Source organism: Labeo rohita, chromosome 14 (genome assembly GCF_022985175.1).
Source record: "Labeo rohita strain BAU-BD-2019 chromosome 14, IGBB_LRoh.1.0, whole genome shotgun sequence".
In the NCBI taxonomy this organism is placed as follows: domain Eukaryota; kingdom Metazoa; phylum Chordata; class Actinopteri; order Cypriniformes; family Cyprinidae; genus Labeo; species Labeo rohita.
The window spans coordinates 21332439-21358381 of NC_066882.1; the positions used below are offsets into that span (position 1 = coordinate 21332439).

Below are 25943 nucleotides of genomic sequence, written 5' to 3' on the forward strand. Positions count from 1 at the left end.
AATACCATGGTGCTTTTTTAATGAAAGACCTCCAGGAGTAAGACTGGCCACTGATGAAGTCCTCATCGTTGTATAAACATCATATATGCACCATATAGGTGATTCTTACCGAGGTATTTGATGTCGAAGCCCTGCGGCGGTTTGAGGGACCTCCTCATCCAAGCCTCCCTCAACACCTCCAGGTGATCCTCCTTCCCCTGGATCAGTAACACATGCTCATCTATCCAGCCCAGGAAAAAGGTCTCGGCTATGGCATCGGCCACCATCTTATTCCAGAAATATTTCATGTTCAGTGATTTGAAGTCGGCGAATATCTCGTAGCCGGTGTGATGGTGCGGCGGCTCCTCGCTCTCCGTCACCCCGGGCGCGTCCTCCGCCACGACGCGCGACAGCACGATGGCCAGCGAGTGCGGCGCGATCTGCAGGAAAGGCTCCATTGATCCTCTCGAAGATGCTCTTCGTTAGACTCGACGCATTCCACGCGCGTGGAAGCGCAAATAAGGCGATGGATTGATTGATTGACTGATTGAGCGCGCGCCCGCAACCAGACAAAGAGCGCGTTTGCGCGTTAGTTCATTTGACCTGCCTGTATAAGGTGATGCAATTATTGTAATAAAAGAGCATTATGCTGATATAGAAAGGATAAGATCATTATAATTCCAAACAAAGGCTCGGGTGGATGCGAAATGTCATTTTAAGGGTAAAATACGCAGGTGATCATGTTATTCTCCGCTGAAATCGCCGCATATTATCCATTCCTCACCTTGATCAGAGACAACGGCGTGAAAATAATGACATCCTCTTCCAGCAGGGATGCGGGATGGAGAAAAACATTATCTTAACGTCCCTGGATGAAAAATAGGTTTGTGTCAAAGGCAAAAATGAGATTTCTCGTCTTATTTTTTTCCCTCGTCGAGATGCGGTGGATCCCTGCAGGCCGGTGCGTGACGATGCCTGTGTGGTTTACGGTGTGTAAAGCAGGTTATTACCTTGAAGCTCCCGCAGCTCAGATAGCGATGCCCTCTGAAGGCGGAGGAGAGGTACTGCAGGCGCAATCCCTAATCAAAATGCCAGTCAAAAATAAAGACTCTTGTCATTTATTCACCTTCATTTCGTTCCAAACCCGTTTGGAGCGCTTTTCGTACAGCGAAGCACAAAATAAAGAAATTTAAAGAATACGTTTTAATTGCAATAAAATATAAAGCCTCAAAAATAATACTAAATCACCACAAAAGTGGTCCACTCGACAAGTGCGACATATTTCAAGCTGTGTGAAGTCATACGATAGTTTTGTTTTGAAAAACAGAGTGAAATTAAGTTGTTATTCACTGAGTTGACTGTCAGTGATTTAAACTTAAAGGGACAGTTACCCAAAATGAAAATAACTAGATGATTTACTCACCCTCAAGCCATTTTAGGTGTGTATGACTTTCTTTTTTCAGGCGAATACAATCGGAGTTATATTAAAACATGTCCTGGCTCTTCCAAGCTTTTAGAGGGTTGCACTTATAACACTATTTGGCCGGATGCACGGCCATATTGTACGGTTAATGTATGTGTGTGAATACTTTTTTCTGCTAACTTATGCTGTCTAAACCACAAATATTTTGACAAACTAGAGTTAATAGGTGGTAAAGATATGTACGAGTAGTATTAATTAAGATATTTCACTTACTTGACTGGAAATGATAAGAACAAACTCAAATGTTTTTAAGATTCTTGACCTGGAAATCCTGGTTCAGTTTGCCAACCACAAACATCTTTTGTTCCTCAGACAGTTTTTGCACTCTTCTCCTTGATTTGTTACAACTTTTGACAGTTTATAGCACTCCAAATGTTTTTCCCAACCTATTAGTACAGCCCAAAACATGACAATAATTGACCATTTCTCAGAGGTAATAAACAGCAAAATATCTGAGTTTCATTCGGTTAAGTGGCACTGTTTACATTCAGTGACGCCAATATGGCTGATTAATGACATGTTGTGAAAATCTCTATGGCAGTGAATGGGTGTTGAGATTTTAAAATTCAATAAAGTACTTTTTATGATGGATGGATGCACTTTATTGGACTCAAAATCACAACACCCATTCACTTGCATTATAAAGCTTGAGCCAGGACATTTTTTAATACACTCTGATTGTATTTGCCTGAAAGAAGAAAGTCATATACACCTAGGAGGGTTTGAGGGTGAGTAAATCATGGGATATGGGTGGACTATCCCTTTAAATAATTAAAGATCCGAATCATTAGCTGAACCGATTCACAGGCTCCAAGCAGTGTCACAATTAAGTTCAGATTTGACAGATTAGACTTGACAAAATAAATTAATTTTGACACTCTATGTGATAATGGGATGTGTCTTCTTATTATATATAACCTGTAATCGTAATTGTTGCATTGTAACTATAGTATTTTGCTCCCAAAAAACTTCTTTTACAAGAACTTTGGAGCCCGAAGCTGATTACCATGTCTTTTCGTCCAGCTTCATACAGCTGTGATGCACACTGGAAAAAAAAACAAAAAAAAACCACACACACACACACACAAAATATTCCATTGAATAAATTCTTCCAATCCAATGAAAGAGACAAACACAACTGCATGTATGTATGCAGAGTGACTCCTGGCTTCATACAGTTTGACCTTCACCATTAATGTAAATCCCATATACATAAACTCTGATATAAGGGAAATTCATTTCCCTTGAACACAGCTTTCAACTTTGTGTTACTCTGTTAGCTGAGGATGCATCCCACTCACCATCCCAAATTAATCTATTGCAACAAATTGGAAAGAAAAAAATCTAAACATAGTTACAAATTTTTCAATGCAATTATGGCATCCAGACTGGAGAAAATCACCTTATGTTACTACCACACAATATCTATTACAGCTAGAAGTAGTAGAGATGACAGTTTGAGGGTTTTGTTCTGTTTTACTCAGGCTCAGACATGTAAACATGTCTCCGCTGTGCTATTCGCTTCTCCTGTTTCATAATAGCCACAGGTGGTGTGTAATTTAATGCTTGAGTATGAAGACGGTGAGCATGTTGCTAACCTGCAGGAGGATGTTAAATTAGCCTGCTCCACAACAGTTTCCCTTTGTTTCAGTTAAAGCAGAGGCACTTATTATATGGAATCTAAGCTCAACCCACAATCACAGGTGTTATGTGTATATGTTATTTAATTAATTTATTAAATAATAAAATTATAATGTGTACATCTCACAAAAACATGTCCAGGTCATTTTTTAAAAGACATTCTTTTAAAACAAGCACATTTTGCCTAAAATTGTCAATACCATAATGCATCTAATGTAATTTTTTTTATATTTTCTATATAATACTAAATACTATAATTTTCATTTAAATCAGCGTAAATAAATATAAAACATTAAATTACTATGATATAAGTAGTTTTAGAATTACTTATGTTCTGAATTTCAATAATGTGATTTTTTTTCCATTATGCTAATGAGAATTTGGGAGCCAGAGTTGCTTAAAATATTCTTCAAAACCCTTTTTTTCCCCCTCTTAGTTTTAGGGTGAAATATGACCCTGACAGCTTGTCAGGATTTGTGATGTTCACCCAAACAGAAATCAAATCCCAGAAATCTCAAGCATTGTAATTTTCAATGTATATTATTATTCTATGGTGATGTTCAATTATTTTCATGCCAATAAAGCTTTACAAATCTTATAACAATGGTTTAACAGATTTAGACAGGCTGTAAGGAATCTGGGCTTGTTGTGCTGGCAATTTTCAGACAGCCATTTCCTCCTCCTGTCAAACAAACTCTCACACACGTACACATCATTGTAAGGTAATATGTTTAATGGAAGCCAAAGAGTGTTGGGTGACTGAAAAACCAAGTAGCCATAACCTTATGTAGCCTGGTTCGTTTCCAAGTCTGCGAGCCGTAAAAGAGGATATGAGAACAAAGAGACTTATCACCTAGGAAACAAAATCAAACCCTGATACCTGTTTTGCTTTATAGGAACCCTACAGGTTTGTATTGTACAGGGAATGTAGTTTTCTTACCTGAATGTGAGGTAGCCTGCATAGTAAACTGAACAATTCAACTTACTTTTCCCATAAGAGCAGGCGCGGCCATTTGTAAATTTTATTAATCTGACTTCCGGTCCCATCTAACTTAGCAAAACAGTACAAAACAGCTTGTTTTGCTGCTTGATATTGCGAATAGGTGTTTCTTACCATATTATTATAAAGTATTGTCCTAATTATGAGCACACTGTAGTGCAGTTTTACCGTTTACTGCACATTGTTATTCTTCTAGTTATTTCCCTATAGCGGAAGTCTCACCCATAAGCTTACTTCCGCGCTGAAAAATAAGGTGGATAGGTGATAAGAAGAACTACACAAACTTTTGTGTTTGGCGAATATGCTAAATCTGAACTAAAAAGGCAGATGCAAGTGCTCTGGATTGGTCAGAAATAATATGGTCAGACTGAATACTGGACCTCACACTAAGTATTTTTATTACATTAACAACTCCAATTATCTTATTATCAATAGTAAGATTATTTAAAATGTTAAAATTAATTAAGGTTTGTGTAATTAAACAAATGTACAATCAGATATAAAAACCTTATATGTAACCCTGGACCATAAAACCAATCATAAGGGTTTTTTAAATTGAAATTGAATAAACTTTCCACTGATGTATGGTTTGTTGGGATAGGACAATATTTGGCCGAGATACAACTATTTGAAAATCTGGAATCTAAGGGTGCAACACAAAAAAAAAAAAAAAATCAAAATATTGAGAAAAATCACCTTTAAAGTTGTCCAAATGAAGTTCTTAGCAATGCATAATATTGATCAAAAATTAAGTTTGATATAATTACAGTAGAAAATTTACAAAATATCTTAATTGAACATGATCTTTACGTAGCATCCTAAAGATTTTTGGCATAAAAGTAAAATTGATCATTTCGACCTATACAATGTATTGTTGGCTATTGCTACAAATATACGTGTGCTACTTAAAACTGGTTTTGTGGTCCAGGGTCACATACAGTGTGTGCAAATGGCGAAATTATCTAAATTTCTGGACAATCACAGATCAATTCTTAAAAGACACAAGCCACAACAACCAACAGCTTCATGACAATGAAGCAAAAAAAGTTTATTCAACAGCTAGTGCCATGTCAGTTTAATGATTTCTAACATTATTTAGCAGTTACATAGTTTTAGTTACAAGGTCATTTTCTTTAACATTTTAGACATTAGAAGTACTGCAGATGAAATATTTAAAAACTAAAACTTATGCAAGCATCACTTCAACCTTGTTTAACGAGCAACAATCTAGACACACATACAAAAAAAAAAAAAAAAAAAAAAAAAAAAAAAAAATTCCTAATATTTCATTCACAAGTTCAAATCATTAAGCTGTAAACACGTGTTCTCCGAGGAATGTTCAGCCTTCATCCTGCAGTGGTAACCATGACAACGCTTCCGAGTTGGGAGATGTACTCCTCTCTTCCTCAAGCTGCTTCTATGGAAGTGTCTCCATTTCTGCCCTGAGGCTGATAAATCAGAACAGACACAACACAGCGACCATTACACACTTAAAACATTCTCACACACAAATTTAGTTTCATCCATTACGGTTGGGCAGAATGTAAAAAAAAATTGTTTACTTCCAGAATAAACATTTCCTTAAAATTTATTCACCCCCATGTTATCTATGATGTTCATGTCTTTCTTTCTTCAGCTGAAAAGAAATTTAAGGATTTGGAAAAAAACATTAAAGGATTTTTCTCCATATAGTGGACTTCAATGGTGGCCAATGGGTTGAAGGTCCAAACTGCAGTTTCAATGTAGCTTCAAAGGGCTCTACACAATCCCGGCTAAGGAATAAGGGTCTTATCTAGCAAAACGATCTGCCATTTTCTATAAAACATGAAGATTTATATACATTTTAACCACAAATGCTCATCTCGCAGACTCGCACTAGCTCCTATCTTCACGCATTATGTAATCACGTTGGAAAAGTCATGTGTGGTTAATTCTTTGTGTGTGTACTTCGGGTCAAAAAGGTAGGGTAGGGCAAAACTCCATCTCATTTTCTCCTCCAACTTCAAAATCGTCCCACATCACTGTTTTGCCTTTTTTTGTAAAGGGCGTTTGACTTTCTTTGCACGTTCGCCTTGTGAACACTGGGTCGGTACTTCCGCCTTCATCACACATGCAAGACAAGCATGTGTGGTTATTAAGTATATAATTATTTTTTATTTATTTATTTATTTTTTTTTTAAATCGTTTCACTAGATTAGACCCTTATTCTTCAGCTGGGATCGTGTAGAGCCCTTTGAAGCTGCACTGAAACTGCAATTTGGACTTTTACACCGTTGGCTCCCACTGAAGTCCACCATATGGAGAAAAATGTTTTCCTCAAAACATCTAAATTTCTTTTTGACTGAAGAAAGAAAGACATGAACATCTTGGATGACAGAGGTCACTAAACTACCAGGAAATTTTTATTCTGGAAGTGAACTAATCCTTTCAGAAATGGCTGAATGAAACTGGTCACACTTACAGGATGCTCAGCTCAATTCTTATTGGTACACAACATTATCTTACATCATATTTCATGACGGATAAATTGTTTGAGGCATGTGTCAGAATTTACCTTGACAAATATGCGTGAAGGCAGGAAGCGACGTAGCAGTTGATTGGAGATGTTTGGAAAGCGCACCAGGCTGATGTTGAGCTGAGGGAGGACTTGATATCCCGCCATGAGAGGATAGAAATTATACAACATCTCCTGTTCCGCACCGGGCAAAATCCTCATTCGCACCTGCACACAGACACAGAAAGAGAAACGAGACCTCCTGAGTGACAATCCGTCAGAGGTCGTGGGCGGGGCTTGAGCATTATGACATCACACTGCTAAGCCTGTTTAAGTTTTTTGGGGATTAAAATAAAGGAGTGAATGAATTTTTATCATTGTAAGGTGGTCGTGACCACACACTGCTAAGACACATTTAAATTAAAACACCATGTTAAAGTGAATTTTGCGTCTGATGTCCCCTATTAAATGTTTATTATTGAAATAAATGTAAAAAGGGAAAAAACAGACCCAGATGCTCTAAAATATTATATTCATTTAATTTAGCATTCATAAAATAAAATGTATGTGAAGGAAACATGAAGCACCTTCTGTACTTACCTGTTTGAGTCCACTAAACATAAATGCGTCGCTGGGCTCCACACTGATCTCAACATCCTGAACCAATCCGGTTCGGTTCTCCAGACGGTACCGAACAGGTAAAGACTCACGCACACGACCAAACGATGGCAACTCTAGAACAAGAGAGAGTAAAGGCCTATTCACACCAAGAATGATAACAACAACAACTATATTTGCATCCTCATCAAACAACAATAACGGTCACTTATTAGAGAGTTTAGCTTTTGAAGACATTTTATTCATACTTTAGTATGAATCAGTATCAGTTTTTACTGTTCTAGTTGCATTTACACAGCTTTAACAACCAGATGTCCTCAGCATGCTATGTCTCGAGCGCATCTAAACAGTAAATCTAGCTAGTGTAATCTGATCTAACATAGTCAATGTAGTAGAATAAAAACAACACAGTCTTTTTCACTGCAACAAAGGAGGCAAGACAATGTTGTCGAAACTAGCCCTGGAAACATGAGGTATTTTTATGTTACACTGTTTGCTGTGTAGAGCTTCTCCACAATGTGTTCTGCCGTTTTAACTGTGCAAACCCATTAAATTGTAATAAGTTATGATCAGCTGTCAGTGTTTTATAGCTAATCAGCAACAAAAATTTGTTCTGAAAGTGATCCAACAATATAATTTCTGTATATCATTTTAGTTGTGGTGTAAACTGCATTATTCTTTTGCATTTAGAATGATTTTTAGAACTTTATCTTTATTTGTAGTTATCATTACTATTCTTGGGGCCAGTTTTACTAAACAGGGCAGATTAGCATGAGAGCGCAATTCCAAAACAGCACCAATGGGCATGGAAATTTCTGTGGGTGATTTACTAACAACGCGCAAATGAAAGAACACAGATGCAACACCTCTTTTACATATCGACCAAGTGCAGCGCTAATTAGCGTAATCAAAAATAAAGCATAAAGAAATAAAAAAAAAAAAAAAAAAACAAACACAGTACAAGGCCAAAAAAATGAAGGGTTGCAAGACGTTTTGCTAGACCTGGTGTTGCATGACACCTAGTTGAGGGTTCCAGGTCGTCTTTTATTTCCTGAAGTAAATTAAAAATAACATGGCTTGGCAAATGATATGTTTGGACATTGTGTTCTTCTGGCATACCAAATACATTAAAACGTGTGGAAAAAAATCCTCTCCCTTCTACCATGCACTCTCTGTTCTCTGCATTGCCTCCTCCTAGCAACAACAAATGCAGCCATTTCAAACGCAAAAGAGTTGAAGACATTCTTTTTTGGGGCGTTAAATAAAGGCAGAAATACCAGTAATTTCCAAGGTTCCCACCACTAGGTTAATTTCAAATTTAAGGACCTTTCAAGGACTTTCCAGGTCCAATACCCTCAAATTTAAGGATTTAATGTGGGGACACATTTCAAGTGAGAGCAAGGTTACATTATGTTACCTTGTAAGATACAATGTAAACATGTTTTCATGTGTCAAACACAACTATGCACTACGGCCATATGACAGAGATCTGACATTTCTATTCTATTCTATTCTTTAACTGAAGAATATTTGGTGCATCCTATACTGTATTCTAAAAATGATCTAATATTAACTTTTGGACGGATTTTATTGAAAAAATCTTAGGTTTAGGTTTAGGCTTAACTCAGTTTAAGTTAACGTAATGCATAAATGCGTGTAACTAACGTAAATCAAGTAAGCCACGAAGTGTTGGTGAAATAACACATTAGCGTACCGGAGAGAATAATATGAATTTTTCCAGAAAACTTCCTGCGCAAAATAAACTCAAACACTTTCAAGGACCTGTATCTATGTATGTTTATTTTCAAAAACTTTCCAGTTTTGACTTTTTTCTTTTTTTTTTCTTCTCAGATTCACAAACTTTTAAGGACCCGTTGAGTACCCTGTTTGACGAGCACAAACGTTAGTAAAACGCGTTGCATTACTCTCCTCCCATAAATTTTGCGTCTGAAAGGGAAACTCCTACAAATGCATATTCAACAAGATCAGGCGCAAAAATAACTGTCTATGCTTTTTCAATGCCAATTCAACACTGCGTGTCTTTAGTAAAACTGTACTATTTTCACTCCAAAAGACGCTTTGCACTGGGTCAAGCTGTGAATGGGCCTTAAAGAGATAGTTCACCCAAAAATTTTAATTTTGTCATTAATTACTCAACCTCATGTCGTTTCAAACCCATAAGACCTTCGTTGTGATGATGTCCCATGGACTATTTTAACAATGTCCTTACTACCTTTCTGGGCCTTGAATGTGGTAGTTGCGTTGCTGTCTATGCAGGGTCAGAAAGCTCTCAGATTTTATCCAAAATATGTTAATTTATGTTCTGAAGATGAGCAAAGGTCTTACAGGTTTGGAACGACATGAGGGTGTGTAATTAATGACAGAATTTTAATTTTTGGGTGAGCTACCACTTTAAGAGATAACGAACAGAATGAATTACAAGAAAGCAATAAAATGCAGTGAATAAAACTGAGAAAACACATGTCTGTCTGAGATGATTCAATCAATATTACTGACTTGTAATGTAAAAACAGACTGACCTGCATGGACATACAGTGGAATATTCTCTACCATCACATGTGGCAGAATAACGATTGTTCTCACCACTGATGTCTCAGCAAATGCTGACTTTCTGGATTAAAAAAAGGTTATGTAGGGAATTAAAAACTGTGTGTTTTTATAATTTGTTACAGATAATTTGTAATATACAGGGTAAAGTGAAGAGTAAGCTATATATAAGTGTAAAGAGTGCTGTCACCTCTTCCAGGAGATGATGTAGTGCCCAGAGGCCACAGTGCTGGTGCCGTTCTGAACAGGAGGACATTTGAGAAGGAAACATTCACTAGCACATTCGCTGGTCTGCAGTGTGACTGGACGCAAAAATAAATCACAGTCAGGCAAATAAATAAATGTAATTTCTGAAATACCACTATCAGAAATAAAGTTCTCCCACCTCCTTCTACTTGACTCTGGGGCTGATCAATGGCAGTCATACTGGAGGCCAGCTGCACTTCACTGTTCACCAGCTCGATCGGCCAAGGAGATGCACTCAAAATATCCATCATCAGCAAGAACGGGATGTCCACGTACACACGCTCCAAATGCTCAAACTGACACACACATACACATAAAAATGTACCAACCTGACAAAAAGTTTTTTTTAAAACTGCAGACACAAAAATGATAAATCTGTCATCATTTATTCATCTTCATCTACGAAACATCTCCTTTTGTGTCCCATGGATAAAAGAAAGTAATTTGGAACGAGATAACAGCAGGGTTGCCAAGTTTTAAGGTTTGCCGGGTTAGGTTGGTTACGTTGCACCATAGGGTATACATGTTTTTTGCGTGGTAAAATTCGCATTCCTGGGGCTAAATCTTTAACCCACGGCAAATGTGTTTAAGTAGCCCAATTCTGCAGGAAAACAGCGGACCTGGCAACACTGGATACGAGTGAGTAAATAATGACAGAATTTCCATGACTAAAAAATTAATATATCACTCGAGTGTACAGGGAGGGCAGCTCTTACCTTACTGGACACAAACTTCATAGCCACTTCAAAAGGAACAACCGTTTCTAATGTAACAGTTTCATCCTGCAGGTGAAAAACAAACAATACCATACAATTCTGTGAACGAAACTGAACACTGGTGTAAAGATTATGCCTCAAGAAACTGGGTTAGCAGTGAAGTTTATGTCTGGCTTTAAACTTTACAAACTTTACAAAATCTTTCCTTTTAACAAACATTTGTATGGGTTTTGATGACAGGGTGTTAGGATTCTGCATACTTTGTGACATTTGCAGGTGATGTCCTTGCCCTCGACTGTGGCACTCACAGAATAGGCCACGTGAAACAATAATATTCTGGATCCAGTGCTCACACAGCGAATATACAGGGGCTTCACAATCTGACACGCAAGAAAACATGTACACAACATTATACTGAAGTAAAGATAAGGTGACGATCAGTTTTAATCAATTTAATTTGTAAAATAGAAGCAGTACCTTTTGTCCAGGTTGCAGATCTCCGAGAGGAATGTCAGGAAGCAGGGCAGGATGAGAATCATCACACACCTCAGTGCCGTTTAGTGTGATTTGGGTCGACTGTGTGAGATTGGCATCCTGACCTAATTGAAACAATAGAAATAAACACTCAAATACATTACCATTCAAAGGTAAGATTATTTTGAAAAAGTTAATACTTTTATTTAGCAAGGACACAACTGATCAAAATTGACAATAAAGACAAGATTTATATTTAAAATACATGCTGTTTTTCTTTCTACTCAAACAATCCTGAAAATAATAGAATTTATATAATAATAGAAATGTTTCTTAAGCAGCAAACTAGCATATTAAAATTATTTCTGAAAGATCATGTGACACTAAGACTGGCGTAATGATGTTGAAAATTCATGACAGGAATAAGTTACATTTTAAAATGGAAAACTTATTTTAATTGCAATAATACTTCATATTATTACTGCAAATAAATAAAACAGCCCTGTTGAGTAAAAAAGAGCAACCCCAAACTTTTGAATGGCAGGACTTACACTCAAGCCTTAGTATTTCAGGACAGTTTACAAAATATGCGGGACTGGGTTAATTAACATTTGAGTTACTGTTTGTTAGGGATGTTATGGCCATGAATGATACCTCAAATCATAAGATTATTTTTTAAAAACCATATTAAAACATAGTGAGATTTTTGTTCCAGACAACACTGTAAGTACCTGGTTTGAGGCCTGCAGTAAGTTTGATGTCTTTGGCCACAGTATCCTCTTCTGATTGGATGGTAACAATCATACAGTACATCTCATTGGTCAGTGCTGGAGGCTCATGAGTCAACTGTACAGAGATTTTGGGGACTCTGGAGATGATCCTAAAACGGCATAATGGGAGGGAAAATGTCACCGTTTTATGTTTAGAATTATGAAACTGTATCCAAAAGAAGTGCTTCTAGGAATGTGTATTAAGAAATTAAAAAGGGTCCATTTTGATTTCATGCTGGACAAATATTTCTATACAGACAGCGACATAATAGATTTCCTGATTTGTATATATACACACTAATGTATAAATGTATATATACACTACCAGTCAAAACATTTTAACAGAAAGATTTTTAATGCTCACCAAGCCTGCATTTATTTGATCTAAAGTACAGATTTTGAAATATTTTTACTATTTAAAATAACCGCTTTCTATTTGAATATATTTTAAAATGTAATTTATTTCTGTGATTTCAAAGCTGAATTTTTAGCATTATTACTCCAGTCACATGATCCTTCAGAAATCATTCTAATATTCTGATTTCCTGCTAAAAAAACAATTTTTTATTATTATTATTATTGTTGTTGTTAAAAATAGCCGAGTAGAAGCTTTTATTTCAGTTAAATGCTGATCTCTGGATTTTTCTATCCATCAAAGAATACTGAAAAAAAATGTACTCAACTGTTTCTTGAACAGCAAATCAGCATATTAAAATGATTTCTGAAGGATCATGTGACACTGAAGACTGGAGTAATGATGCTAAAAATCTCTCATTTTATCATTTTTTTTTTTTTTTTTTTTTTTTTACTTACATAGTGCTGGACTGTATAGTAACTGTGTCCCAATCCACATGCTGCTCTGGGAGCCGTGTCCTCCTCTTAAAGGAGCGGGATGCCTGCAAAGTCTCATGGGAAGAGGCAGCATCCCCCCAGCCACCCCGCCAGTTCAGATATACGTATCGGCCCGTCTCTCTGCCTAACATGAGTCCCACACTCGTGATCTGAAAGACAAATACAAACATAAATGTACAAAACATATTAGGAGTAGTTGTGGCACCACTAAATCTGTTGAAATGAAATTAATGAAAATATATATTGCACCTCAATCTTCTTTCCAACATCTTCCGTTTTAGCTACAAATTTGAAGCAATATTTGCGGGTTTTGCCAGGAACGAGGCACATGTTCTCCTGGGTGGAGGGCTCTAGAATATCCTTCCCCTTAGAAGCATCCTCCAGCAAACAGTACTGGTTATACTCCTGCAATTCAAACACAGCATTGAGAAATGGAGTTGTGTATGTGTGTGTGTGTGCGTGGGCGCATTAGGTGTGATGTACCTGGTTGCTGAGGCTGACGCACAGTTTCGAGAATCGCACAGGATGTGGGCAGTCGGCTCTCACATAGACGTGTAGCTGGACAGGCTCATCTATGTGGAAACTAGGAGACAGGAACTTGGCTTTGCACTGAACTGAAAGGACGACATGAAAATATCATTATGTTTTGTTCCATTAACAATCCAACATGAAGACAACAGATATACAGTCATGGCCAAAAATATCCGCACTCTTGCAATTCTGTCAGAAAATGCAACCCTTCTCTCAGAAAACTGTTGTAGTTGCAAATGTACTCACATGTTTATTTTTTTTTGTCTGCATTGGAACAACACAAAAAAAAACAGAAGAAAAGTGAAATCTGACACAATTCCACACAGACCCCCAAAAATGCATTGGACAAATTTATTGGCACCCTTAACTTAATATTTGGTAGCACCTTTTTTGGAAAAAACTGAAATCAATTGCTTCCTGTAACCGTGAACAAGTTTCTTACACCTCTCTACTGAAATTTTGGACCACTCTTTTTTTGCAAACTGCTCCAGGTCATTCAGATTTGAAGGATGTCTTCTCCCAACTGATGTTTTGAGAGCTCTCCACAGGTTTTCTATGGGATTCAGATCTGGACTCATTGCTGGCCACTTCAGAACTCTCCAGCGCTTTGTTTGTAACCATTTCTGAGTGCTTTTTGAAGTGTGTTTCAGGTCATTGTCCTGCTGGAAGGCCCATGACCTCTGGTGGAGATGCAGCTTTCTGACACTGGCCACTACATTGTGCCCTAAAATTCTTTGGTAATCATCAGATTTTATGATACCATTCACACAGACAAGGCATCCAGTGCCAGAGGCAGCAAAGCAACCCCAAAACATCTCTGAACCTCCACCATGTTTGACAATCATTTTGTTCAGTCCATTTTTGAGTTCTGTGTGAAATTTGATCAAGTTTGATTTTTCTTCTCTGTTTTTTGTGTTGTTGCAGTGCAAACAAAAACAATAAGCATGTGAATACCAAAACATTTGCAACTGGAACAATTTTCTAAGAAAAGTGTTGCATTTTCTGACAGAATTGCAAGGGTGCCGATATTTTTGGCCATGACTATATATTTATAATACATATGCTACTGTTCAAAAGTATGGGGTCAGTAAGACCTTTTTTTTTTTTTTTTAAATCTTACTCTTTAGCAGGGATACATTCAACTAAACAAAACAAGTTAATTAACTGACAATTAAAAATGAAAGTGTCACAAAAGGTTTTTAACTCTCGGTTCAAAGAATCCTGAAAAAAAGTATTACAGTTTCCACAAAAATATTAAACATTGATAATGATATTAAATGTTTTTTAAGCAGCAAATCAGCATATTAAAATGATTTCTGAAGGATCATTTGACCCTGAAGACGGTAATAAGTAATGATGCTGAAATTTCTGCTTTGCATCACAGGAATAAATTACATTTCAAAATATATTAAAATAGAAAACCGTTATTTTAAACTGTAATAATATTTCAGTTTTACTGTGTTTTGTCAAATAAACACAGTGTTAATGAGCATAAGAGACTTCTTTCATGTCGGGTTTGGAACGACATGAATTATTTGGAATTGCATGAATTAATTAATTTTTGTTTGTATTTTGGGTGCACTTTTATCTTTCAATGTAGGGGTTATGGCCAGGAATGCAGTTATGCAGGTCTGAAATTGATGATTATTATCAATCAACCCAAAAGCCAGGAAGTGAATATTCTTTGAGTGCTTACCAAAGGGCACATAGTCCTGGACCTCAATGGCGAACTCATTATTGCCGGCCAGAGACATGCGATCACTCCACAGAGACTGGGCCGTCTGAACAGAGGCCGGGTCACAATCCGGTTCAGGCTCTGGGACTTCATTCTGACAATCACAAAGAAAATATGTCAGCTTCAAAAACACAATATTAAGATACTGTAGTTCATACATAAATACTGTTTGATTATGCTCAGCTGCATCACTAAGCCCTGTGAGCTTTATTTCCTTACGTACCATGAGCACTTTAATCAGATTCTTCTCAATCCTGGACTTCTGCTCTTCAGGGAGAATAGAGGCTAAACAAACACACATATACACGTTAATGCAGTACCTTTTATTTGAGGTGAAGTTAAGAGTCAATAAAGGGCGTTCACGTACCTCTGCCGACGAGCTCCATGGAGTAAGTGATGTAGTCTTTCACTTGACCCATGAGGTAGGAGCACTTCAAAGCCGTGCACAGGATAGACGTCAACAGAGACCACCAGCGCTCCGTACGGTAGTCACACATCACATAATCCAACAGTCTGGAGAGTCACAATACAACAGTGTATGTACTAAACAGTTCTAAACTCATATTAGGAATACAGCTGCAAGCCACTGACACAAGCAAAGCTCAATTCATATAGGTCAAACTTACAGTCTACTCAATTTAACTCACTTTAATGCTTTGGTGTAGTCTTTTGCATGATAATATTCCTCTCCCATCTGAACCACTGTGGAGAAGACAGAAAATAGACAGAGCAAATATGTGATTAGTTTACTACGCAATTAAATAAAGACCAGAAAATCTAGCTCATGAATGTGTGTTTTTTGGACTAACTGAGATGGCTCTTCATTCGTGGACACTTGTACTTCTTAAACTGGGCGACAGCATTACTGAGGAGAGCAATGATCAGCTCCTGACATCAGAAACACATGCATACAACCATTAGGAGAGAAACAATATTGATTTTTTTAAATCTGTAAATAGGGCTGGGCAATATGGCAACAAAATAAAATCTTGATTTTTTTTCAGAACGTTCGACCGATTCAGGATTTTATATACAATTTTTAATTAGTCAACTTGAAAATGTAACTACGACATGATTCAAGTAACTTTCTTTATTAAATCTCTAGCTAAAGAAAATTTTATTTCAAGTGCACCACACATGAAGTTGTCAACATGATCTAAATGTTAAACAAATCACTTGTTAAATATCTGCACAGAAAAGATGCATAAACTACAACTACATCTTGTACAAACTTGTCTTATACATATTATATGTTCAGAAATAATACTACGAGGAAAATGCTTAAAAAAAAATAAATAAAAAAAAATCTCAAAAGTCCAAGTTATTCAAATTGAAAATGACTGAAGGTATAACACCAGTAGACTATTATTAACTTAAATCTTCTGTAAAAAAACAATGAACAGCAGCTTTGTGCTGCTTTCCATTGTTTTCTTCTATGTAAACATGGATGCATTTGACAGTTGGACTTGCGTCTCATGCATGAAATAGCATTCTAAAAACACAGCGCTCAAATTAAAAGAAGTTCACTCTCATCTTCTTGCATGCTTTTGAAATGTTTTCTCTTTACTGTTATTATTGGTGTACTGTCAGTGTCTAATTCTAACGTTTGGTAATAATTACATTCAAAATTCCTTGCAATTCCTCAATTTTTAAAAAATAAAATCATGGTAAAACATTAAAATCAGAAATCAATAAAATTGCCCAGTCCTATCTGTAATTTTTTTTCTGTAAACAACTGTTTTGACACTTCACTTTGAGAATGCAGAACTCAACATTTTCTGACGTGAACATTTGCACTTTAAAACATGAGTCCGAAGAAAAAAATTGCAGATATTTAAAATCCCACCGAATGAGGCACATCTCTCTCTTTGACTTGAAGAGCGAGGATGCCTTGTTTCTCCTTCTCAGAATCTGGAGGATCAATGCCTGAGGGTTAAAGTTCACTGGGTCAGAAAAAGGACTTCATAGCTTTTGGGTAAGTCTATAAACTTACAAGTAACAAAACATGCCATTTTACTGTTCTTTCATCCTCAAAAACATGCAGCAAATATACTTTGCATAAAGAAAAAGCCAGTTTTATGTTATATACACCCTTTCATGCAGTGTGTCATGTAGCTGTATGTGAACATAAACTATCTGCAAAGTTGTGAAGCCGACAGTGCACGATAAATAAAGTTATAGTCTATCAAAAAAAGAGCCGACTCACAATCGCCTGAACGAGTCGTCAGGAATTCGAATCTTATTCTGTTACGCTATACGTCACAAAGTAACACGTGCATAATGTCCGCCCACGTTCTACATCGCGAACAACTTGCACGCCCACAAACGCAGTAAAATGTCCATGTGGTTTACATCACTTTGAGAAGATGCTGTATCCTATGCTGTGAGAGCAAATTTGTTTTATATTCACTTCCAAAAGATGAATCTACAAAGATTGTATTTTTTAGCGATCGTTCAAAATACGTAGTTGTGTATGTTATGTTGTATAACAACCCTGCAGATGTCTTGCTAAGCAGCTAACTCACGCTTCTGTAGTTCTGTTGTTCAGCTGTGGGCCCATTGTAGTCTAAAAATTTGTGACTGATGGAGCTTGACTGTCTGTCTGTCTCATTAGTTGGCGTAATGATAAAGGATGGCGCACGAAGCGGCTTTTACATCGAATGCGGAAAGCATGGCTGCGCTATGAAACCCATTAATTTCAACTGCTTGCGCCGCGCGGCTTGTTTCTGCGTCGACCAAAGAGAACGTGCAGCCGAGCGCACCACTGGCACACAAGCCACGCACAAAGTTCAAATGAGTTGAACTTTTGCTGCTGTGCTCTCAAGGGCTGCACTGATCCCAGCGACCAACGCAGTGCTTTCCGCATTCAGTGTGAAAGCCGCTTAATGCATTATACAATGTTGAAGTTTACAACATAGAGGTGTGCCCGGTTCGCTTACATAACCAAATTAGGAGCACTTTCCACGGTAGTCCGTGCTAACTTGTCGATCAGCCAAATTAACTGTTTCATCGTCAGACTCCGGCTCGAATTGGTATGGTAAAATTGATGTCATCTTTTCTATGTATTCACAAGTCTCCAGGGCTGTCATTCAGTTATGGCTATGGACGTTTTGTTTTCCCTTACCGCTGTACGCAGTAGACCAATCATAAAGGACTGCGCCATCTGACCAATCACAGCAGTGAAGGCTCACGGAAAGGCGGGGTTTAGAGAGACTGATTCTTCAAACTGCTTCGCACGAGTTGTTTACGAATCATTTAGAAGTGAGGTAAAATTAAATCTATTTTTGGAGAAAACTAAAGTGTTTTTTGACCTTGCATACATGTTAACCTGTTTTAGGAGACTCATAAAACAATATTAGCAACCCTTAAAATATCATAATAGGAGCACTTTAATTGTCTTGAAAAAATCTGAATCAGTAAATTTTTACAGTATAATATTATCTAACATGATTCATTAGTTTTCTTTAATGGACACATATGGCTCTTTTTTGAATTAGTTTTTTTTTTATCCACTTTACAACAAGGACTAAGTCAGCGTGCTTAATTGTTGTAAATATAAACCACCTAATAATATATGATACAACAACGTAATAAAATAAAATATCTTATGTGCTTCTTTGGATTTTGGAGTTCAACATGACATGTTCTGGACATATTCATTCATATGATTCACCCAAAGACACAGATTAAAAGACACTGCTAGGGTTATAGCTTTTCCTTAAGCCATTACTTACTCTGATGTCCCTGTCTCCAAGGTCTCTGTCCATAAAAGTCTAGAGCTCCAGAGAGGGTCTCTAATGGGTCAGGTGCAGGATAGCCCCCACCTGGCTGAAACAGGAAGAGTGGGAGATTTTGCATCACAAACTAAAATAAATGCAGACAAAAATAATGATGCATTGCATTGTGGGTAGCAGTACCTCATGACTACAGAGCTGCCCTGCTTGCTGCTTGCGCTCCTGTGCATAATAAGCAGCCTGTTGATAGTAGAACCCTGGGTTCTGGGTCTGAATAGCGGTGAGGCCCAGTTTAATGGCCTCATCGAACAGATCACCAAATGACTGAAACCTACAGAGACAGAAGAAACAAGCAAATGAGTGCATGTATAAAATCAAGATCAGAGGTCACCAATCAATAGAATCATTTATCAAAAATGAATATAATGGTAAAGTCTGCTTTTTTTCTCTTCGTGTGCAAAGTTAAATATTGGGTTTGTTGAGCAACACGTACAGTAAACATTATGCAATGAGGCAGCTAGTGTTTAGTTTTAGTTTTCTTTTTACCACATTATATAAATGTTAATAATGTCTGCTGTATTTTAGATCATTAGAATAATTACTCAAAATGTACATTTTCTAAAAAATATGAGTGGTGATTGCAAGAGAGAGCTGAGATATGGCTCGTTCATGCTGATATACAGTTTCTACAGTGCTCTAAATGGTTGCCAGGGTGCTATTTAAAGCATTTCTATGAAAATTTACTGCTCACTTGACTATACAATGTTCTGATCCAGAGATATCTAACTCTTAGTTGCTAACAATAATAATCATAATAACAATAATTTTACTGGATCACATTCTATCAAAAAAAATACAAAGTATGAAATGGGCAGGACATCAACTAACCAGAAACAGATGGCATGAATACAAGAACAACAACATTTAAATTACTAATCAAGTCAAACCTGACGGACTTTTTTTAGATCTGTAATTAAACTGTTTAAACTTTTTGATTTGTCCAAAAACATGAAACCAAAATACATGTATATGGCAGGGTTGAATCTTACTGTTTGGACATCCAGGCTGTGTGTTCAAACGCCAGCTCAGCACTACCGATCTTCTTCTTGCACAGGTCGATGTGTTTGCGGAATTGAGCGATGGCATCCAGAGGGGTGTTATGCTGAAAGCAGAGCCTGCAGATCTGTGAGAGAAGACCACCGTTACACACTCAAATAAGTAATACAGTCTGAACAAACTGCAACTGAACGTGACGATGCTATTTAAAAGAGAACGAGAACAGGAAATGAACTCTGGCCAGCTTCCTGTATGGTGTTTACAGCTGTTTAGATGACACCTCATACTGGTGATATCAACATTTCTCACTTTCATTTAGATTAAGTTAAAGTGCTAAAATAACTAAAACAAAAAACAAATAAAAAAGTAAAAATTACAAAACACAACAAAAAGAAAATAGAAACAGAAATGTACAAATAAAATCAAATTCTAAACATTGTCAACGATGCAAGCACTGTCCACACTTTCTTTGGAACATGTAAAAATCTACTTTACCTTGTAGTTGATGAATCCACCCATGGTTTTGATCTCAAGCATGTTGGTTTCATGAGCTCGGAGTTCATGAACGAGGCTATAAGCAGTCCTGTAATATCTGTAAGACAACATTTGGAATGTATGTGGGTCCTAATATAAATAAATACAAAATTGCAATTAGGGTTGCATGATATAGCCGTACTTAAAAAGTATCACGATACCCTGTTTTTAAAAAAGGTACAATTCTGCATTTTACTACTACCGGTACTTTAAGAATGCATTTTAATAAGAGCCGTATTTCTGCATGTCTGTGTTAGTGAATGGTGCAGATGCGCAGTTTTGTTTGTCACTTCATGAGCATTTTATCTATCGTCAAAACTATCGTCATATAATATACAAACAGAAACCTAAAGGTCTTCACAGCAACCCGTCGAAATAAGTTCTTTTTAACTTGACAGTGAGAAACATATTACTTAATGTAAAGATAGTACTTCTATTACTAATAAAAATATTATTAAAACAAAGTTTAAGGAACATTTACCTGAAAAAATATTTATCAGAATTTATTTACCAAAAAATTGTAAATACACAACACAGTATTTCTGAAAAAAAAAAAAAAAAAAAAAAAAAAAATAGCCTATAATAAATTAATCAAATTTTTACTAAATCTAATTATCCTTTATAAATTCATTAGACGTGCTTTTGATTATTAAAATGTAATGAAACGATTAAAATAGAATCCAGAAAATTAATGGAAAAATAATAAAACATATTTCATAGGGTCTTAAAAACGTAATTGTTAACGTTTTCGTTAAACTTTTAATAACTTGCTGTTAAATTCTGCAAGTTTCATGAATTCAATGAAATTAGACATGCTTTTCGATAAATATTCTTTTAATCTAACCATTAAAATAGAGCCTAGAAAAATGAAAATGGAATTTAGGAAAAAATAAAACAGATTTCACAGGGCTCCTTATTTTCCCTCTTTATTTCATTTTTGTCTTTGTTTTATTGTAGTTGTCCTTTAGTTTGTTACTTTCATCTAGGTTCTTAATATTAAGAACAAAGATAAAATAACAAAAAAATTACTAATTAAATTAATTGTTATTGTGAACTAAAATTACTATATCATGAAATAAGATTTGGCTTTATCTTTTAAACTAACTTACCAATGTAGCAAAGATCTCTACATACCTGTAGGCTCAGTAATTGTTCACCATAATCCTGTGTTGTAGCAATGGCATGTGATTGTTATTATTTTATTTTTATTTTTTTACAGAGGGGATGAAATGATTTGTTTTAACAGATAAAATAACTATGATCTCCATTTGGATCATCTGTTATTCAATTACTTTTCCTGTTGTTCTCTGTTTTTTCGCAGTATCGTTTCAGAAGTAATATCGTGATATTTTAGGAATCGTATCGAAGTCAAAATTTTGGTATCTTGACAACACTAACTGCAATACAAAAATTCCCATTTACAACACTTACTTGAGGGCGTTCTGAGTGTCCTGCTTTAGTTCACTGAAGAAGCCCATTTTAAACTGGTGCCTGACAAACAGCAACTAGAATTCAAAACATTCAAGGGTTATTACAGTGCAAGCTGAGCTTTTTCACACTTAACACACTTAACCACAATAAAAATAACAACTGTTATTACTTATTAAAGAGACAACCGCATGCCATATTCTTCATGTAGGGTATGCATTCACAAAAAGCTAAAAACTGTGTTCCTGAATAAATTTCTTGCTTTTTTACACTCATTCTAATGCCTCGTTTTGAGTGTTAGGAACTTCACATATTTGCACACAGATTAAAAGGTCATTTTAAAGGAATTCAGGTTTTTATATTTGCAGCTGAGCTCCTGGATACCTGGTGTGTAGTTTTATTGAGGAACTCCTTGTGAGATTTCACCCTCCTGATCTCATTATAATAGTAGGTCTGTGCATGTTCATAGAACGCATTCTCCAACCTGCAGGCATATAAATAAAAAAATAAAAAAAACGCACAAAACTGTAAGGAATGAAAATGCAAGTCAGTCGCTTCTGGCACTTTCTGTCATGTAATCTAGGCTGCGGTTGAGGCTATATCAACCTTATTTTTCTAATATAAAAAACAGTGCTGCCATTTGTAACTTGAATGTGTTAGGTTCTGGTTTCATCTGCTTCAAGCTGTTTTAGCTGTACAAAAATAGTCTATTATACTGCCTGATACAGCAAACTGGTATTTCATAACATTTTATTATTGTATTTTTATACACATTACTTTGTAGTGCAAATAGTTTTACCGTTTTCTGCACTTTGTTATTCTTGTTATTGTTGCAAAAACAAAAGAAAATTTTAAATATTAGTTTTGCATATTTGTTATTGGATACTCAAATATACAAATAATCAGTATTGATTATGTTGTATTAAAAAAAAAAAAAAAAAAAAAAAAAGCAAAAAACAAACTGTTGATCTCTTCTAGCAACCCAGCAAAGTTGTTTTTGAATTTATCACATACAAAGACAGAGAGACTCCAACCTAATGATGTATCCCACCAGGTGGTCAGTATGGGGCAGGACAAACAGGGACTTCCCAGACAGGTCACAGGCACCACACAGAGCAGACGCCCTCTCAGATGCCACCAGATCTTCACCTGAGACACAACAACATCTTCACCCATCAACATCTGACCATATGCATATACTGAACTTCCTGAAACATGGATTTCAGTTTTGTGATACCTGGTGGGAGAGGAGTTTTCTTCTGAATCAAAACAACAGCAACCTTCGTGTTTCTTCCTTGCAGACTTGTCCTGTGAGAAATAAATATAACTCAGACAAGCAAACAACAAAAAAAAAAAAAAAAAAAAAAAAAAAAAACACCTGTCAGGATTTGTCCTAATTTCATCAATTCACAAAATTAAACAATGCATTTCTATCTTACTGTGTTATTTTAATATTATTTGCAATTACAGAATTTTCTAATAATTTGAATTTTATTTTAAGCTTTATTTTATATTTTTGTATTTTAGTTATACTTTTTGTGTGGTTTTGTCTTTTTTAAATATTTATTTAGTTTTTTATATTTCTATTTAATTTATTTCTATTTATTTTTTTATTTCATTTTAAGTTCTAATATGTTTGTGTTGTTGTGTTGTTGTTGTGTTGTTTTTATTTTTTATTCAGTTTACTTATAAGGTTTAATTATTTGAGTTTTAAAGTACATTTCTTTAAAAGTTCAGGTTTTTCCCATCTAATATTCATATTTATTTTATATCAGCTTTATTCCAATACAACTATTTTTTAATAGTTTGATAATAACACCAAATTGAGCACTGTGACTTTTTCATAAAATTATACCTGACAATTTCCACTTTGGTTGCACATTTGGAATGCTTTTCTTTTCTTTTTTTTTCTTTTTTGATTTTGTCTTTTTAAATTGTTTTTTGTCTTTTTAAAAATATTTCTGTTTAGTTTTTTATATTTCTATTTAATTTATTTCTATTTTTCATTCCATTTTAAGTTTTAATAACGTGTTTGTGATTTATTATTTGTTTGTCTTTTTAAATTATATCTATTTAACTTTAATTTTAACTTCATTTATAATATTTTATTTTTTTATTTTTTGAATTTTCTATTTTCTTTTCTTTTTATTTTTTATTCAGTTTACTAAAGGCTTAATTATTTGAGTTTCTATTTAGATTTTCATATTTCTATTTCATTTCTATTTTATTTATTTTATTTCATTTTATGTTTTAATAACATCATGTGCTTTTGATTTTATTCATTTTTGTCTTTCTAAGATATTTCAATTTAACTTTAATTTATTTTAAATTAATTTTCCATTCATTCATAATATTTGTATTTTCTTTTCTTTTCTTTATTCAGCTTACTAAAGGCGTATTTATTTATTTAAAATAGATTTTAAATCAAATAAATTTTACATCTAATATTCATATTTATTTTATATCAGCTTTATTTCAACATAACTGTTTTAATAGTTTAATAATAACACCCGATCGAGCACTGTGACCTTTTCATAAAACTATACCTGACAATTTCCACTTTGGTTGCGCATTCGGACTGCTTTTCCTTCCATTGTGGATCATCCCAGTCCAGTTCATAAAACAGAACGACCAGCGCAGGCACCAAGTTGAGATGTTTATTCATCCAGCCCGTCTTCAGTATCCCTTTAGGGATGTACCACTCATACGACGTTCTCTAACATAAAAATAAAGCATGTTAGCAAACTACGTCAACAGAGTCACACAACAACCCATTAGTATCCAGAGTTAAAATAACGTTTTAAAAGGAGCATAAGCTTTTTTTAATATCTTTAGATGGTTTCACAGCTGTTTTGTCTCACCTTGGTTCTGCACTTTGGATACTCGTGGTCTCCTGGCAGAACTTTGAAAGAGATGGGCACTCTGTCTGCCCGCCGGTTGGCACAGAAGGCATCCCATATGGCTCTGTGGATGGCATTATACACCACGTCCAGTCCTGTCAGAGCTACAAAGGCCATGGGCCTGCAGCACAGCTCTGGAGGAAGATCCCATTGAGCTGGACTCATGATGCCGGCGAACAGACCACCTAACCAGCACAAAATCAACTCAATATAGACTGCATTGAGTGGCAAATACAGCATGCAAATCTAGGACATTTCTTTCATTTGATATGGGCTGCTCATTGGAGTTAGATGACCATGGTTTCTGCAGACAGTGACTTGACCAATAGAAAACTCGGGATATTAAGAAAGGAGCTCAACGACACACTGACAGATACAGATATAAGTCTTTTATAAATATATGATAATTTAAATGACATTTTTGTCGGAAAAAGTCAAAGGATAAACCGCAAAGCATCTGATTCCTTCAGTTGTCACCCGTGACAGCTGATGCTACTCTGTGAATGCTAATGCTAACGCTCAGTAACAGCCTGTTAAACAGTATTAATATGCGCCGCGCTGTCATTTATAACAAGTAAATATTAGTCTATGAGCTGGAAGGTATTTACCTTTAGTTTCAAGTAGTGTTTTGCTCGGTTTTCAGCAGGCTGGCCTACATTTATGTACAGCTCTTGTTGATAATTCAAACCCCACCTTCATCATAACATATGACTGCTTCTTCTTTCGGCGGCTTTTCGCGTCGTTTTAAAGGAGACGCGTCTCTTTACTGACACCTGCTGGATTCGTGTTGTGTTTACAAGACTAAAGGGATGTTGGATTACTGCCGCTTCACGCAGTCTTGACTTCTACTTCTGACTACTGCTCTTACTATTTTTAATGTGCATATCTTTTATGACAAAAATAGTACTGTTAGCACGCAGTTTCGAAGGTCACACTTCTTGATGTGTATGTTTTTTAATGAGGTTGTTTTAACCACCAAGTATTAAAGGTTTAAAATGCAGTAGAGTTATTTTAATAGTTATCGTCATAGCTACAAATTCATTAAAACTCATTGATTTCTCATTGCAAATACAAAAAAGCAGCCACAATAACATCACAGTACAGTACCAAAGCTAGGGTATAAAGATACAGAGAATAAATATATAAATTATGAATATCTGCTTATTATAAATATGTATGAAACT

The 25943-nt window shown here is 35.7% G+C and overlaps 2 protein-coding genes across 2 annotated transcripts in view; both read right to left on the minus strand.

Moving 5' to 3' along the window:
- Nucleotides 1-980, minus strand: part of stox2b (storkhead box 2b) — a 91840-nt gene extending 90860 nt beyond the window's left edge. Inside the window, exon 1 of the mRNA XM_051127648.1 lies at nt 110-980. Within this exon, the coding sequence (XP_050983605.1) occupies nt 110-437 (328 nt within the window). The 5' untranslated portion in view covers nt 438-980. The remainder of the gene's footprint in view (nt 1-109) is intronic.
- Nucleotides 981-5161: 4181 nt separating this feature from the next.
- On the minus strand, nt 5162-25500 carry trappc11 (trafficking protein particle complex subunit 11). The gene is made up of 30 exons (XM_051127878.1): nt 25368-25500; nt 24721-24944; nt 24406-24575; nt 23097-23167; nt 22894-23008; nt 22244-22343; nt 21863-21936; nt 20393-20489; nt 19891-20024; nt 19025-19172; nt 18842-18935; nt 16954-17033; nt 15917-15995; nt 15755-15809; nt 15475-15620; nt 15331-15392; nt 15069-15201; nt 13325-13455; nt 13091-13246; nt 12803-12990; nt 11951-12099; nt 11223-11344; nt 11006-11125; nt 10746-10811; nt 10169-10325; nt 9974-10085; nt 9756-9847; nt 7198-7331; nt 6658-6825; nt 5162-5551 (listed from the first exon to the last, which is right to left on the minus strand). Exons 2-30 carry the CDS (start codon nt 24922-24924, stop codon nt 5510-5512), a joined length of 3399 nt encoding a protein of 1132 aa, XP_050983835.1. The 5' UTR covers nt 24925-24944; nt 25368-25500; the 3' UTR covers nt 5162-5509.
- Nucleotides 25501-25943: the final 443 nt, after the last annotated feature.